The sequence below is a fragment of the Hylobates moloch genome, unplaced genomic scaffold, assembly GCF_009828535.3.
Source record: "Hylobates moloch isolate HMO894 unplaced genomic scaffold, HMol_V3 SCAFFOLD_9, whole genome shotgun sequence".
NCBI lineage: Eukaryota > Metazoa > Chordata > Mammalia > Primates > Hylobatidae > Hylobates > Hylobates moloch.
In genome coordinates this window covers 87080523-87099658 of record NW_026652284.1, presented here as the reverse complement: position 1 = coordinate 87099658, position 19136 = coordinate 87080523, and the positions used below count along the sequence as shown (strand labels likewise).

The window sequence follows — 19136 nt, the reverse complement described above, 5'->3', positions numbered from 1 at the left end:
TCAAGCTGTCTCTGTACTACATGACAACTTAGTTCAGTGACCACTCCAGGCTTCAACTAGTCTTCAAAATGGGAAATAATTCTACTAAACTTTCAGGGTTACTGTGAGGGTTCAATTAAATAACATATACGTATGGGCAGTGCTAATGACCAATGAGTAGGAAGCATTCTTGCTCAGGCATGAAATAAAGTATCTGACAAAATTATATAGCCTCCCATAAGAATGAACAGAACTTGGCTGGGTGCAGTGGCCTGGAATCCTAACACTATGGGAGGCCGAGGCGGGTAGATCTCCTGAGCTGAGTTCAGGAGTTCAAGTCCAGCCTGGGCAACAAGGTGAAACCTATTCTCTATAAAAAATACAAAAAAATTAGTGGGTCGTGGTGGTGCATGCTTGCAGTCCCAGCTACCTGGGGGGCTGAGGCAGGAAGATCACTTGACCCCAGGAGGCGGAAGTTGAAGTGAGCCAAAATCCCGCCAATGCATTCCAATCTGGGTGACAAGGTGAGACCCTGTCTCAAAAATAAAAATAAAAATAAAGAATGAACAGGACTTGGATGTGGTGACTGTAATAAGTGTAAGTGTTTGATACACATTAATTAGATTGACCTATAAATTTCAGAATACCCACAATTTATTTTGCTTGTATTTGTAATAAACTGTATTGAAGTCTTTGCAAACTAAGAATAAATGATTATTCAAACTTCAAATCAAAAAAATGTATGAATAGCTTCATTGTTCTTGGTTTAAAAAAAAACAACGGTGTTAACTGATTTATCTGGTAAATCTAATCACAAATTTTAAAAATTCAATCACTTCAGGTGCCTAAACCCCTCTGTGCGGATGTAACATATAAATGAATTTTGAAATTACAATTAAAAATAACACCTATTAAAATTTTAATATTTTGACACACTTAACATTTAAGGGAGGCAAGCTGCTTTGGGGCATCTTCCAAAGTCCTTATTGGATTTTAAATCATCTACAATTATAGTAAAAATAAAATAAACATTCATAAGCAAAATATAATCCCAAATTACCACAGAAAGAGCAATGGACAATACATTTTATAACAATGTACACATACAGAAACATAAATCAAATTCTTACAACAGTATGGTTGACTGAATTTCCTTACTAGGATATCGTTTAAAGATTTGTATTAGGTAGCAATGCCTGAAAACTTTTTGAATAGCTTAAAAAACCTTTTAGTCAGATTCTTAAAATTATACCCTTAAATAAACAATATTATAAAAGAATCTGGCTTGAGATCCAGTCAATAATTAATTTACCCTGTTCTATTCAATTTATTTTCAAGCAAGAGAAAATTCTGAATATTTTTCTACAAAGTTAAGCTAAAATAAAAAACATTAAGGCAGCAATTAAGATTTGGTATCTTCCTGTTGGTGTAGAACATACAAAACACTTAATATGAAACAAAATTACAGTCCCTTATTAATTTCCCTTTTTGAAGATACTCGGAATTAACAGAAACAACTTCAAGGTACTTTGTACAATCATAAAATTTTGTATTCTATAAATATCCTCTATGCTTAAACTTTCAGAAATTGTATAATTTTTCATAATGTCACCATGAAAAGACTAGTATATATACAAATTAAAATAATTGACTAAGATTTACCAGAGTGTATTTATGATTAATTGGTTGATGTCTTCTCCCTTTTTTCCCATACCAGAGACGAGACATTTCCTTTCGAGGGCAAATTAAGTTACATAAAATCACGTAAGACCTGTTTTCAAAAGCATTCTTCCTCTGTCAAAGATAAATTTCCAGCACTAGAGCCTTACTACAGTGACAAAACAGTTTGCTAGAGACAAAGATTTGATTGACAAGAGAGAGAGCTAATCACTAAGTAGTATCCATAGCAATGATAGTCCTGAGTGGAGGCTGTAAAGCTGGGGAGGGAAGAGAGAATTTCCCATGCTTAAGTTTGGTTGCACTGTACCCAAATGTGCAAAGAAAGGGCTCAAAACTTTAAAGATACAGAGCCTATATTTCCAAACATCAGTACATGAAGAAATATACTAAAAGTAACCCAGTAACAAAAAAGTAGTAAATATAATTTCCATAGTCTCTCAAAGCACATGAATGATTTTAATGAACATTTTGTTGTTTGTTCATATAGTCATAAAATTATGTTCCTTACTTACAGCTAACAGTACTATAAAATTCTATCTTTCATGTGAACATTTTTTAAGCAATAAGATGCCTTTTGTGGACTCTTCCACCCTAAAATTTTACAGAATGACTATGTAAAAACCAAGCCAATGTGCTACAAATAAATCCTACACAAATCTTCAAAGTGACCTGAAAATTCCTTTGCCTGTTACACAGTCTGTTTTCAAATTGCGTTTTCTAACATCTAATTTCTTGAAAAGGTAGTTATATTCACTATGCCTACATATACTTCACTAACCAGTGATATTTTGAATATAAGCAAAGAAGTGAATTTTTTAAAGATTAAATATAAACTACAAATATATATAAACTAAAACTATCTAGAATTCAGGCATCCACCACCACACCTGGCTATTATTTTTTATATTCTTAGTAGAGACGGGGTTTCACCGTGTTAGCCAGGATGGTCTCAATCTCCTGACCTCATGATCCGCCTGCCTCGGCCTCCCAAAGTGCTGGGATTAGAGGCATAAGCCACTGCACCCGGCCTAATTTTTGTATTTTTAATAGAGATGGGGTTTCACCATATTGGCCAGGCTGGTCTCGAACTCCTGACCTCAGGTGATCTGCATGCCTTGACCTTCCAAAATGCTGGGATTACAGGTGTGAGCCACCACGCCTGGCCTAGATAAAGATTTTTAATTGAAATGTTATAGCTCATAACTTTGGGCTAGCAATTGAAGAATATTTTTAACAGAGAAAGCAAAACACTAGTTCAAAACTCTCCTGAGGTCGATAACAACTTTAAGATAACATAATCAGTAGTCAAAACAGACCATATTAGGCATAAAACCTGGGTGCCAAATGCTAATAAAAGAAAACATATAAATAGTCTATAAAACATATAAATAACTATACAGGTTCTCAACACAGAAATATAGTCATATACCACATAATGACAGGGATATGTTCTGAGAAATGCATCTTTAAGCAATTTCGTTTTGTGAACATCACAGTGTGTACTTACATAAACCTAAATGCAATAGTCTACCATATAACTAGGTTATACGGTATGGCCTATTACTTCTAGGCCATAACATATAGCACGTTACTGTACTGAATACTATAGGTGACTGTAACACAGTGATAAGGATTTGTGTATCAAAATATATCTAAACATAGAGAGGGTAACGCATTGTACTATGATGCTATGACATCACTAAGAGACAGCTCCATTGTAATCTCAGGGGACCAACCAAAATGTCATTATGTGCTGCATGACCGTATTATGAAAGTCAGTACCTATCAACTAATAAATTCTAATTAAGTGTTTAATCCTTCTGATTTCTTTTTCAGATTTATTAAATTTCTTCTGGAGTTATAATTGGTAATATTATTTGACTATTCGATCAGTATTAAAAAAAAGAATACTTAAAAAAATTCCCTTTATCTGAGAAATGTGATTTCTCAATGTAGTGACTTTAGACACAAAGAATTCCTTCACTTTTGGACAAAATTGATTCTACGTGGATTTTGCTGGCTAGACTGAGAAGAGATCATGAGGGTTTTGTGTGTTTAATATATTAACTCAGTTTTAATTTTGGTGTTACTTGTACCTTAATAATAATAAAAAACATATGTTAAATAAAATGAACACCAGAATACTCACTGCCTGTCAGCTTAGGAAATAAAATATTAACCAAACAAGGGAAGTCTCCTGATAAGGTGTTTCTTAAAAGTTGCAGCAATAACCACGGTTGTAGAAGTTTTCTGGGAAACCTAATGAATGATCTTGACCATAACTCTACTTAATGACAGCTGTGAAAACAGAACTGGCTCCACAAGGCAATCACCACATAGTAGTGAAAAACCAAATCCAACAATGACATAATGTGATAAATGTTATGGCTTACAATGCTAAGAACGGGTTACATATTTTACACTTATATAATTAAAATGGACAGCACTAAATACTAAAGTCAAAATGGAAAGACTATAAATTATTTTAAAAACTAAGCTGAGAGGCAGATTCTAACATATTTTGAATAATGGTATAGAGGTTTATATAGTAAGTAGTTAATATATTTACATTTATACTTAAATAACCTAAATTTTAATTATTGAGAAAATGTGACTAATGTCATGTACCTTTAAAAATATACAAGTTGTTTCAAAACCCCAAAATTGTACAGAATGTCTTTTTATCAATATTTTGGCAAAGGTGAGAAGCAAGAGGGAAGCCAGAGCAATTTTATTCAAATATGAATCATTTTAAGAATGAAAAATACTGTTGCACACCCTATCAACACATAATCTTAGTAAATTCATTCTTAAAATTTAATCAAGTAAATGTGTGGGAGACTAAATAAATCAAGTAAAGCTGATTTAATAAAACCAGTTTCTTAGTTGTTTTTATTTATCATCCTAGGAGAACTGGATATTTTAATTAGGTTTGGAGTATGAAAGATACTGAAGTACATGTGGTATAAAATTAGAGATGAAAAATTTTGGAAAGCTTTCTCTGCCAGCTTTTATCCCAAAAGGACTGGAAAAGTCAATCCATAGGAAAGGAACCAAAAAGCAATGTTAGCATAAAAAGCTCCACCTTTGAGGCCTGTGTGGTCAAGCAGCAAGACTGGCATACTGAACATGTGACACAATGAATCCTTGACTTTCAGAAAATTCTAGTATACAGCCTCTTGAAGTTGGTACTTGGGGTGGATGCTGATATTGTCCAGGGGTATGTAATGTCTCATGATAAATGATGGCAGGATAAAAGTGAGTCAACTTACAGTATTACCATTTTGACTTCATGATAAGAAATTCCAAATTCATCTTTATATTACAACAAATAAATTATAAAGCTGAATGAAAAGTTTTACATGAATCTGAGCTTATTGTGGTGGTCACTCCTTTAAGCTATACTACTGGATCCTTAGGCACTTGCCAAATACATTAAATTTTAAAGGGTATTTGATGGACAAAGTTGAAGAAGACAAAGTTCAAAGATCATTGACTTACAGCCTGGTATGTTTTTTGATTTTCCTCTCCTTGTAGCATCTCTGAGTACACAATATGATGGAAGTCCTGTGGTATGTAAGGGAGCTGTGACAACACTAATTGTATCTGCATGGCTGCTACTGAGGAGAAAATATGTTTTCTTAAAAATCAAGGCACAAAATGATTAAACAAACCTTTCTCCATAGTGAACCAAATTTATGTTTTTGATGCAGCAGCCCAGATGAAAGGAATATGAAAAATATTTCATATAACTTGCATGATAGGAACTCAAAAGCTGATCTATATTATAATCAATATAGTCTAAAGAATCTTCCAGTCTTAATATTGTATATGTTTAACACAACACCTGAAGTTGTGGCATGGTGGTATACTAGTTTTCCCACCTTGACTGCACAATGTAATTACCTAGGTAGCTTTAAACAACACTGATAACTAGGTCCTAGCCCCAATTATTCTGATTTAATTGGTCTGATTTGTGACCTTGGCAATGATATGTTTGAAAGCTCCCCATCATGATGCAAAGGTTCTGCCAAAGTTGACTACTTGGTATGGTGGAAAAGGTATAGGCTCTGAATTAGTGATTAACCACTATGAGAATTTTAGCCAAATAAAAAACCAGCTTAAAGAAATTATCTGGGCCAGACGCGGTGGCTCACGCCTGTAATCTCAGCACTTTGGGAGGCTGAGGCAGGCGGATCATGAGAGCAGGAGATTGAGACCATCCTGGCTAACACGATGAAACTCCGTCTCTACTAAAAATACAAAAAAATTAGCTGGGCATGGTGGTGGGCGCCTGTAGTCCCAGCTGCTCGGGAAGCTGAGGCAGGAGAATGGCATGAATCCAGAAGGCAGAGCTTGCAGTGAGCCAAGATCGCACCACTGCACTCCACCCTGAGCAACAGAGGGAGACTCTATCTCAAAAAAAATAAAATAAATAAAAAAAGAAATTATCTGTAAAATAAGGATGATAATCTATACTTAAATGTATTGCTCTAGATCTATCAATCATTCAACTGGTAGAATAACACGTTAATAGACACTATGGGGATGCAAACAGCAAATTCCAGACTGTGTGACATTCTACAGAAAAAAAATCTGATTTCTTAAAAACTGAAATAAAAAAGCAAAGCAAAGCAATGAAGGATGAACCTACATTTAGAGAGACTTAAGAGATATTTTAGCTAACTGCAATATTTGAGAACTTAGTTGGATCGTGACCCAAAAGACAAATTGTAAAAATACATACTGTACATATTACATGTATTCTAAATATTTTTATGACATTTGAATAACTATGAACAATTGGAGAAAAGGAGGGACACAGAAGAAATAAGCTAATGAAGCTGAATGGTACATTTGAATTTGTTTTACTATTAATCTTTTATTTTTGTATATTTATTGAACAAAAGTGCGATCATCACGAAATAGCAGATGTCAATAGGCATTCTGCCTCATCTTCACCTCAGGACTTGCCTGACAATTTGTTAAAATGCCATTAGAGCACTTCCCTTTTCAGTGAAAAGGCATAAAAAAATCTGTATCAAAAAACAGAAAGTAATATTTTTCACAGAACTGCAAAGCCCCACATCAAACAGTATCTTCACAACACTGCATATACTTATTGACTTCCTGTGTTGAATACTGGCAGAAATCAGGGGAAAGACTGTAATAAGTAGTTCCTTCTCGGTTATAAAATAAGGTTATCAGATCCCCAAAAGCAAAAATCATAATGCATATTTCTTTTATCTGGGTATCACACCAAAAACATAAGTTTGGTTCATTATGAAGAAAGGTTTCTTTAATCATTTTGTGCCTTGATTGTTTAAAAACATGCTTTCTTATCAAAAGCAGCCATGTTGATGCAATTAATTCAGGCATAGCTCCTTTTTTTTGTTTGTTTGTTTTTGAGGTGGAGTCTCGTTCTGTCACCCAGGCTGCAGTGCAATGGCATGATCTTGGCTCACTGCACGCTCCACCTCCCGGGTTCACGCCATTCTCCTGCCTCAGCCTTCCGAGTAGCTATGACTAGAGGCGCCCGCCACCACGCCTGGCTAATTTTTTTGTATTTTTAGTAGAGCAGGGTTTCATCGTGTTAGCCAGGATGGTCTCGAGCTCCTGACCTCGTGATCCACCTGCTTTGGCCTCCCAAAGTGCTGGGATTACAGGCATGAGCCACCACACCTGGCCCACACCAAAGTACTCTTTATCATGTGGCATAAAAAGTGACACTACAAAAAGAGGAAATTCAGTCCTTTATACATCGTGAGTAGTAAGAATAGTATTTCTCAGGTCCTTCCTTTATCCAAATATTTAGGAACTGATTTATCATTAGGAACTTCTACTCCTGACCACCTTAAAATTTGGCTAAATTTTCTTTTTCTTAGTAAATATACGTTTCTGTCTGTCTTCAATAGGACTGACCTTCAATGTTCACATTTGGAAATTAAAATTTTTAAAAATATTACGGAATTTTTCCTGCTATCCCAAGTGTACATTTTAGTAATTTGGGGTGCCATAGTTTATGAATTCTTTTAACATATTTTAGGGTACTGATAGGAATAATATAAGAGCTGAATAGAGTTCATAAAGTTAAACAGTTGAAGTACTAGGGAAAATAATTCTGAAACAAGATTTAAAGGGAAGACAACAAACATTTTCACACTATCGCAGTAAATAGAAAATGTTTCTTGTTTCCTTAAGCTTATTGTAACAAATAACTTTCTAACAGAGCTGTCCTAAAATGTAAAGTATTGCCCTTTGAGGTAATAAATTCCCTTTCACTGAATATGTTTAAACAGAACAAAAAAAATATAAATGACAGACTGTGGACTATTAGTTAAAATGTCCAGAATCTATGGCTTTATGAAAAAATATTTACTACAACCGATGTAAGAACTTATTTCAGGAAATAGAGCAATCTTGAAAGATTAGAAGCTTTATACCTTAATTTTAATCTATGCTCAAGTTTATCCATTAATAAATACTGAGAATGAACTATATGCCTATACAATTCTTAGTTCTGAAGCTATAATAGTGTATGAAATTGACAAATCCCTGCCTTATGACCCTTACACAGGGAAAGGGAGAAAAAAGTAAACAATAAGTTTACCAAATTTATCATATACAAACTTCCCCAGTCAAAGTATACACTTCTGGCTAGCAATATATTTCTGCTTGAGTAACAGTCAGGGATAATAAAGATCTTTTTTAAGTATCACTAAAGCAGAATAACAGTGAGCAGAGGTGTTAGTTTAAATCTAACTGATGCCCAAGTTGGTAGCCATAACAAGTTCATCCTAAATTCTAGGGCACCTATTCTCCATTCCTTTGTAGAACAAAAAAATAAAAAACATCACGGCACATTCTGAAGTACTACTGTTTTATATAAGGGCTTTAGCCAAATTCTTCCTGTTTTAAAATAAATCATGTTAACATTTAAAATTACTCTTCCACTTAAACAAGTACTCATTAGTTTAACAAACATTTTTATTTTATTTTATTTTTTTTTTGAGACGGAGTCTCACTCTGTTGCCCAGGCTGGAGGGCAGCAGCGTGATCTTGGCTCACTGCAATCTCTGCCTCCCAGGTTCAAGTGATTCTCCTGCCTCAGCCTCCTGAGCAACTGGGACTACAGGCACATGCTACCACGCCCAGCTAATTTTTGTATTTTTAGTAGAGACAGGGTTTTACCATACTGGCCAGGCTGGTCTCAAACTCCTGACCTCGTGATCCACCCTAGTTTAACAAACATTTTTTTAGGCACTTAGTAACTATGAGGCATAGACCTGCACTGTACAAAAGCAATATAATGTAAGATACATTACAATTGTAAATTTTCTAGACACCACATTAAAAAAGTGAAATTAATTGTATTAATAGTTTATTTAACCTAATGTATTCAAAATTATTATCACTTCAACATTAATCAGTATAAACAAACAAGATGTTTACATTCTTTTTTCTTTCCATTCTAAGTCATTAAAATCCATTGTGTATTTCATACTACAGCTCATTTCAATTGAAACTGGCCACATTTTAAATGCTCAATGGTTACATGTGGCTAGTGGCTATAGGAAGTAGAATATTTTACACTACAGCACATCTCAATTCAGGCACTAAATTTTCATAGGAAATACGTGACCTTAATTAGATTTAGACTGATTTAGATCATATTTAGATTTCATGAAATTTACAGTTGAAAAAGTAGATCATATATCTAAGTTATTCCTAATATATTTAAAAATTGTCCAATAATGGAACCAAGTATCAGTTTTTAATTAATAATTAAAACTAAAAATGCAGTCCCTTAGTGGCATTAGATGCATTTCAAGTACTCAATAGCCACATATGGCTAGTGCTACCATACTAGATACTGCGGTAATATTTTCAGACAATGTAGCAAGGAGTTTCCAAAATTATTTTTTTATCTTCCATTTTCTTTTGAATTGCACCAATTCTGGTCAAAGGACTGGTGAGGAGACATTTATTTTTCCTTTAGAAATTATAACCTGCAGAGTCTTGCACAGAAACTGAGACAGTTGCTTTGAATCAAAATAGTCAATAATCTCTTATTTCCAAAGTTAAGTACTCCAACCCCAATGGAGAGAAAGCTCTCAATTCCCGTTCGTGACTGACAATTCTGCCATCCACCTTGCCACCCAAGCTGGAGATAACTTTATGGTTACCAGGTTGTCACTGAATCCTGTGTAATTAGCTAGCTAATACCTTTTCTTCTAACTTTATTTCATCACCTTCCACTCTACCTTCAACTGTTGCTGCCTTAGTTACGTACATATCTTTGATCACCTGGGCTATTTTAAATATCTTCTAAAGCTAATCTTAAAAACACAGCTCAGGGACATATATGTATATATAATATATATATAAAATATGTATATATATTACATATGTATTATATATTATATATATATTTTACATATGTAATCACTCAAGTAACCACCACCAAGAGTAACATATAGAACATCCCCAGAACGCAATAAAGATCCCTCCTGTCCCTGACCCACCCTGTCACAGCCCAGTATCTAGTAGTGTGATGGATTTCTGACTAGTTTTGCCCTTTTGAACTTCGTGTAAATGAAATTACATAGTATATGCTCAAGTGTCAGGCTTCTTTTACTCAACATATTATTTGTAAGATGCATCCATGTCGTTGCCTGTACCAGTAGACCTTTTTCACTGTTATTTGGAATTCTCTAAGTATTCAAAAGTGTATTCATCCATTCTCCTGCTAATGGGACTTTCCAATTTGAGGCCATTATGAATAAAGCTGGTATGAAGATTGATAATACTGGTTTAAGTATTAAAATAACCCAAAATACATGGTCAATATGTTCTTCTTTCCCTCCCTTATAATGGAGTCACAGTAGAAACTGATGCTGTATATACTACACAGAATGAAATTAGACACATTCCAAATCGGCTTGCATTTTAAACAAAAGACAAGCCATGTATACCTTCAATTACTATACATGTTAAGTGCATGCAAGATACATTCATATCACATTAACAGCCACAAACATTAACACCCAATGAATAACAAAATTTGATTACATTTATCACATTTTAGCATCTGCTCTATATTTTCTAATGCATCAAGAAGAGACTAATCTAGGCAACACCAACAGATATTGCCACCCTACCAACCTTATAAGATAAAGCATGTAAAATGTAACATATAATCTTAAGATATATCTAAGAGGAGTTACAAAAAGTTTGTTAGTATTACTTTGACCATTTAAACAAGTTCAGTAAATTTGAGCACATAAAATTTCTACCACTTTATAAGATTAGCACCCGCTTATTTCCTTAAAATTATTATTGAAAAATTTAAGTCAAGGTAATGCTTAGGTCTGAAACCTAGAAAGGAGTAGTAATTTGTATAGATACTATGCAAATACTATGCACAGATGTGTTAAATGACTGCCGTACCTCCTCCATGAAGGAGATGAAATTAAAACAAATCAGATGTGAAATCGATGTTTTACGAAAATTAATATAACAGCAAAATTAAAATTATTTCCTTCTTTGCCATAATGTTAATCTTTCCTAAGCTAAATATTCTATAATACACTCAATAAAAGTCATTTTACTGCTGGTGGGTTTTCTAGTATTTTAAAGCAAAAGCAGAATGACAAACATAGTATTAAAGTCACTATTCAGATTCATTCAACACCCACATATAAACACGGATAGTGAACCTGACCTTTAAAAAAATTCTTCTTTTGTGCAAACATCACTTATACTTTGTACTACCATAAAGCTATAAATTCATACAAACTAAAAAGATGACTAAAATCTTCATATTTTTCTCCTTACCTCCCATTCTCTGGCTGCTACTTGATTACTAGAATCCTCAATTGTTTCTGACTCCTCAATCTTTTTTACTACTATAAATCCAGGTTCTCTGGTATATTCGCCAGTATCTTCTGCATATATTTCTGGACTCCACTGAATGAAGAAGGCATACAAGTGATCTGTCCTGTTAGGAGAAGTGACTATTAATATACCTAGTATTCTGTGCTGCCAGAATTACAAAATTATATTTGTAAAATATCTTGATAAATCTTGAAGACTTAAAATATACACAAAATATACTGTTTTATATTAATATAAAAGGTCTACTATCAGGAAGGCATTAACTTAAAAATTTTATTTGGCTATATTCTGTCAGGTTGTTCTTTAGAAAACCAAATTAAGATTTTCCTTGGAATGTTTTTGACTAGTTCAGATGCTGTATATAAAAATGCTTTTCTTCTTTAAAGACACTAGTGATGGAAAAGGAAATTAGATACACAACTTTGACCTCATTCCTACAATAATCTAATGATCTAAAATACAAGTAAACAATTTATTAATGGCCTATTTTGAGACATTATATAGAATTTTCCAAGTTAATAGAAATGTAATGTCCTTAAATTTTAAATGATACTAGGAACATACAGTGTTGAGAGACAGATGATCTAATCTTAGAAATCTCGGGTTCCTCTTTCCAATGTTTTGTTTACCAGTGTAAAGCTAGTTGTTACATTCCCTGATAAACGTATTTGAGAGTCACACACACATTTCAAATATCTATGTTTTATTGGTTTTAATTAACATGTTTTTGAAAATTGATTATATAACTTTCAGCTAACATATACCAGTTAATAACCATGGTTCTAGAAATTATATTTTCAATATAATAATTTTTAAAATTGCCATTCTTTATGTGGCAGCTAACACATTTAAACGGTGCTACATTTTTTCTTTCAATGTAACATCTTATCTTTTTATCAATTTCTATCTATGCAGTTTTCCTAAGTTTTATGTCTACAATAAAGATTAGAATCCTAATAATACTGATTTGTAATGAATATTAACCAAGATACAAGAATGAATATTAAAATAGGGAATTCCATGTAAACATTAAAATAAAACCAAGAATAATGAGAAAAACTAAATTTTTATGTCCATTTTAACTATAGTTACATTTCTCATTGTAGTGATTTCAACATCACTGGAACGTTTGAATATCAGGCTCTGTCCCTTTCAGGTATTCATAAATCATGCAAATAATATTTTAAGATTAAGCCAATGTTGTGGAAGACACACATTGTACTTACTCTATATATGGTGGAGTGGGAAGAGAGAAAAGAGCATTATCATTTTATGCCTAAAAGCTGTAGTCTTCCAAAGCAACATATAAAGATTTTCCAAGAGGTACACAAACATGTAAGATGGTGCTAAGGGAATCAATTTGCGTATCTCCAATTTCCATATGTTACTCTTTCCTCATAATAATCTGCCTAAAAACAGTATGGTCAAGCTATTTTACAAATTTCCTGTTACCTGCTTTCACTAAAGCACTTTTTCTAATTTATAAAAGAAGGGCATATCTTCACCTATTCGGAATTTACAATGGGATATGCCCTACAGAAAAACTTCTAGGCTGCCCAAGATTGGTGTTGAGACAGGGAACAACTATAAAGACTGGGTAATAAGTCCTTCTGTATGTCAGGTTGTTTCTCATTAATTGATTTCCACAAAACTGAAGGAGTTTTCAATGGAGTTGTTCACTGATGATCACTAACAATATTGTGACAAAAATGATTTTTTGGAATTATATAGAAACAAGTTTAAATAATTGAATGACATTATTAAAATGAAACTCTCTTCAGTCTCACTGACTTTTCTATGAACAAAGCTTCTCGGTACTTATAAAGAAAAATAAAAGGGAGAGGCAGAACTGATGCTGAGTCCCATCTCATCCTTTCAATGAAACATATTAATCTATCAATGGATATAGAAAAGCTCTATCTATCTCCTTAAGACAGGCATTTCCTATGATATTTTACTTTTTATGTGTAATACCTTTGCTCAGCAGTATCTTTTCAAGTATGTTAGTGTAGCATTATCTCAGAAAGTAGAGATAGTATCTTACTGTGTAGCAAAGGGTAACCATGCTGACTGTCCATTATAAAAATTCAGGTTCCCTAAACTTATGGTTCCTCTTCTGTAAAATAACTCCAGGTATGTGCAGCTGTCACTTGGCTTTCTTCACATCCTTTGTGGGAAAGGAGGTACAGAGAAATCACACAATTGCTGATGTGCTGATTACTGCTATTGTACAGATGTTTGTGCTTTCTCCCAGCAAGCACCAAATGGAGGCAGACTAAGTTGTTGGCTTGCAGGTAGCCTACAACCTTAAACCCTTTACTATTTTTGCAAGTCACAGAAAATGTTAAAATAAATGCAATTTCAATATACACACATACAGATATGTAAATGTGTTAAGTATATGTAGTTTGTTGCAAAGAACTATAATATGGGGTAAAAATATAGTACCTTATAATGAGTTTGTGTGAGGTGGTATTATGGAAATGCAAGTTTAAAGAGAAAAAGTAATGATGCAATGTCTAACTGTTAAAGTAATTTTAAGTGAATAATAGTACAGGGAAAGTTGTTATGTTTCAATTCTACTGGGTATAAGTAACAGTATTTACTTAAAATGTAAAAATTGACAAGATAGTACAATAGACATCTTTTACAACCGCTTAAAACTTATGATGAAAAATTTAATTGTGCAAAGGGTACATACAAATATTGTGAAGACCACTACATCCTTTTAGCAGCTAACTTGGTGTCATGTATATAGAAGGTATTTAATGAATATTTGAGGAATTTTTAATATAAAGGAATTATACACCATTAGCTGCCTTCAGGAAGGAGCTATATCAAAGAATATTTTGATGAATCTTCTTGCTCCAAGGTATCTTAAGTTTCTTTACTACCCAAACTGGATATTTGTTCACATTTTTAAATAATGAACTACAAAAGGGAACGCAATTAAAAATGGGGCAAATTATAAAGTAGGGGTAAAATGGTTTCAAATAGACTAATTGTCTGCTTTTAATCATAAACTATGTTTCAATAGTTTATCATTGGTATTTTGACACACAAAATAATTTTAGTTCAAAGAATCTCAACAATGTTCTCAAGGTGTCAAGGTGTCGTATGGGTTTTTTACCTTTCTTGTGGCACAGCAAACCAATATTCATGTTTCTTATCTCTCTGTGCATACTGTTGCATTGTAGCACTTGCTTGAGATACAAATGTTTTCCTCATTGGTTTTCCAACTCTGAGACACAAGAACTTATGTAATCGATGCCTTCTCTTTTCTTTTAAAACTGCAGAACCTAGAATTGAGATGCAAACAGTGTTTATTCAATTCTCATACACCAAGTTTAAGTAGTTTAGGTAATTTTACCTTCAAAATTCTGACAAATAATCACAGAATAAAACCTCACTTTAGTGGTGCTAAAGTAAATTTTCTTAATTTATATTTTTTTCCTTCAAAGGTAAAGTCACAGATACAACATGACTAAACTTAACAAAAGAGCCAAGTTAATTAACAAAAATTATGTCTAAGGACATTAGGAAAAAAATGTAAAAGATTCAGAAACATTGTTATATTTTCAACACTCATGCTAATTTTATATATATATATATATATACACACACACACACACACACACATAGTATATATATAATTTTCTACATATTCTCTATCAGTCTTTTTGAATGACATCTAAATAACTGTAGTTTTAAAGGCATACTTAACATGGTTGTTTCAGACAAAAATTTAATGAAGTTCCTAATGCTTTTACATGTATACAAAATTGTAATAAAACAGTCAATAATGTTAGATTCTGCCACCTGTTTGGACAGTTAATTAAGAATGAATTAGTTCTAACTCTTTCAACCAGAGGTGCTGATAGAGTATACTGAGGGTCTGAATATATAGGTGAATTTAGGAACCTAGACATTGATTAGCTTACCAAGCAGCACACTGGAGGAAACAGCACTTATAGTCAGGAGACCTGGGTACTCATCATGGCTTTTTCTGTGCAGTATTACACAAGGTAGATAATCTATGGGAACCCCACTATTTTCATGTGGTTAAAACGATGAGCTTTCACCATTCTTCTCATAATTGTACTAGACAGTTTTATATTTATTATATAATTTTAATATAAAGTCATAAAGATCAGAAAGTTTGAATATTTCTCTATTACAGAATATTAAATAACTTAAAATTACTTAAAACTAATTATTCCAAAAAAAGAAGAAACCAAATGGTAACAGTTTAGAGATGTCTGTTTAAAAAATCTATCAATTTTTCTACTTTTAATATTTGGTTATAATAACCGCCCATGACCCCATTGAACCCCCAACCCCCACAACAAAATTAGTCCACCACATCATCAGTTTAAACAGATTATTTTATCTTTTTCAAAGGCTTTACAATATAAGGTAACTATCAGATGTAGTCAAAGATGCAGTCAAAGATCTTCAAAATACAAGGTAACTATCAGATGCATTTTCTGTCTTTGATGTTTTGAAGAATGCTGGGCAGCATTCTTTAAAATGTCTTAACAATACAGATTGTTAATAACAACTGGATGCCTTAATAAGCAAATGGTTAAATAAATTTTATGGCCATTAAAGCTATGTTTTCGAAGAACTGTAATGACATAGGAAAAGGTTCATGACATAAAAAGCAGGATACAACAGTATAGTATAATCTTGATTTGATGTAAATAACAAATTAATATGTATGATTTTGTTCTATAAGAAAGACAGATATATTGAATGTTAACAATGAGCATCTCTGGGTGATGAATTCCAGGAGATTTTTATAAATTTTCTAGAATCTTCCTATGTTTGCCAAATGTTCTTTACTGAACATGCATTAGTTTTGAATTAAAAAAAGTATTACAGAAGAAAAATATTCAATCTTTTATAGAACTTGGTTCCAGTATTAATATATGATTTCTTTTAATATCTACTGAACACAGCCCTTAGGTCTTCAGGGTATCTCAACTACATGATGAAAAGAAAATTCAGCATTTTAAAAACTGACCCAAATCTTGTGTACTGCTGCAGGGAAGGTAAAATGGTGCAGCCACGATGGAAAACAGTATGATGGTTCCTCAAGAAATTAAACATAGAGTTACCATATGATTCAGAATTCCACTCTGGGTATATACCCAAAAAAAATTCAAAGGAGGGATTCAAACAGGTATTTGTACACTAATGTTCAAAGCAGCATTATTCACAATAGCCAAAAGGTTGAAACAACCAAAATGTCCAGCAACAAATGAACAGACAAAATGTATACACATACAATGGAATATTATTCAACCTTAAAAAGATAGGAAATTCTGACACATATTACAGAATAAATGAACTTTGAAGGCATTATGCCAAGTGAAATATGCCAAACATCAATGGATAAATATTGTTATGACTCAACTCACATGAAGTATCTAGAGTAGTTAAATTCAGAAACAAAGGAGAATGTTGGTTGACAAAAGCTATGAGGAAGGGAGAAAAGCAAGTTACTGGTTTTTGTTTCTTATTTTTTTTGTTTGAGACAGGATCTTGCTCTGTTGCTCAGGCTGGAGTGCAGTGGCATGATCATGGCTGACAGCAGCCTCAACCTCCTGGGTTCAATCAATTCTCCCATCTTAGTCTCCCGAGTAGTTGGGCCTACAGGTGTGCATCACTATGTCTGACGAATGTTTGTAATTTTTTTTTTTTGTAGAAACAGGGTTTTATCATGGTGCCCAAGCTGTTCTCCAACTCCTAGGTTCTCGCAATCTGCCTGCCTCAGCCTCCCAAAGTGATAGGATTACAGGCGTGAGCCACCATGCCTGGCCAACTTATTGTTTAAGGGGTAAAGAGTTTCAGTTTTAGAAGATGAAAAAAGCTCTGGAAATGGACAGTAGTGATGATCTGCATAACAATGTGAGTCTACTAATGCCACTGCATTGTAGATATAAAAATGCTTCAAATAATATATTTACGTTACATTTTACCACAATTTTAAAAAGTTAAATGGTAAATTTTATTTTATGTATTACAGCAAAACAAAAATATTTGAATTTAAAAAATGAAAGTTCACATGTAAATGGATTAATCTGGGATAAACATTCTAATAGAATATCAGAAATATTAGCTAAGTTAGTTGTTATACCCCATTTAACCCATAATGTATTAACAGAAGCATAGTATATTAGAAATAAAAGACTGAAAATAGTATAACTTTCAGAAGTAAACAGTACCAGAAAACTGAAAGATAAAATAGTGTTTTTATTTGTCCTGAGTGCAGGTTTTTAAAAGAAAATAATTAGATGATGATGATAAAACTTCTCAATATGTGGAAGAATTTTGTAAGTACACTTTTAGGTTTAACTGTACATTTTATAAAAGATGGGATTACAACTTTGGCAATTAAAATGCTATATATGAAAAAAGACATTTTTAATGGTAATATACCAAAAACTTTTTAAGAGAAAATGGAGTGATCAAAGGTATTATACAGCTTTTGTGCACTTTCTCAAGAAATAAATTGTTTAACGATAGGATGTAGTGAGCCAAGAATGTTTAAACACGGTGGGTAGCAATGATGCTCATTATGTGTACGATCCACCTGTGGGATAAGAAAAGACAGTAGACACTGGAGACTGTATATACTTGTCCCCAGAGAATCACCAGTCAAGGGTCACTCGCTTATCCTTCAGGTTGGCTTAAGGTACAGCGGCTTTTGAGTCAGTGAGGAAAGACGGAGACACCATACAATCAGATGAACTAACTTTATTTACTCTATAACACTTACTTTCTATGTGTCCATCAGCAGATGTAATTTTATGCTTAGCTTCTTTTTGTGACACTTGTTGAATATTTTCCCTTTGCTGTTTAGTTTGTTGCATAGTATGGGTTTTCCAAAGTTTGCGTAGCTCTTCTACCTCTGTCTCTGAGTCCTGATTTTGCTCCTTTCCTTGTTTTCCTTTGTTAACACTTTGCTTTTGTTTAAATTCTGCTGTTTCCCCACAAGGCATATTTTCTTTTTGACACTCTTCTTGGTGTAAAGAATTCTCATGAAGAAAAGAATCCTGGTCTGAATTACCTTTTATACTTGTGCTGTCTTCTTTAGGGCCTGATATTCCTTGAAAGTTATCTGCAATCTGATCTCCTTCCTTAATGGCCATTTCAAGATTATTTAAATCAGTTTTATGACATAAAGTCCCAACTTCATTTGTAGAATGTTCAGTATCAGATCTTACGTGACCAGGAGTACCAGTAGATTCTGATTTGACTGTCAGACTTTCTACTTCAGTCTGATTGACAGTTTGCACAGATTCTGATGACGCACCAGAAGATTTATCTTGTTGCAGTTCATCTGAAGATACAAGCTCCTCTCGTATAGGGGAAAGTTCTGATTCTGTGAACACATCTTCAGAAAGAGACTCCTCAGTGCTCCTAGGAGCAGTGCTGGCACTATCATTACCTGCATCTCGGATTCTTGAGTCTATTTCCTCAGTGTTACTTCCTGTCATTTTCTTTGAATGGCAGAAGTCCCTTCCTGATAGCTGATCTATTTCTCTGTCATTAAACAAAATTAAAAATAATTA

General features: G+C 33.3%; 1 protein-coding gene across 10 annotated transcripts in view; it reads right to left on the bottom strand.

Moving 5' to 3' along the window:
* The window catches only part of OXR1 (oxidation resistance 1), a 489593-nt gene that overhangs the window by 25972 nt on the left and 444485 nt on the right, over positions 1-19136 (bottom strand). For 8 of the 10 annotated variants that reach the window (XM_032760253.2, XM_032760248.2, XM_058443638.1 and 5 more), the window contains 3 exons: positions 18341-19107; positions 14687-14855; positions 11497-11659 (listed from right to left, as the gene is read on the bottom strand). In XM_032760253.2, the coding sequence (XP_032616144.1) occupies positions 11497-11659; positions 14687-14855; positions 18341-19107 (1099 nt within the window). Of the gene's footprint in view, positions 1-1641; positions 1853-11496; positions 11660-14686; positions 14856-18340; positions 19108-19136 lie in introns of those variants that run through there. The other 2 variants (XM_032760256.2, XM_032760257.2) reach the window with 2 other exon arrangements.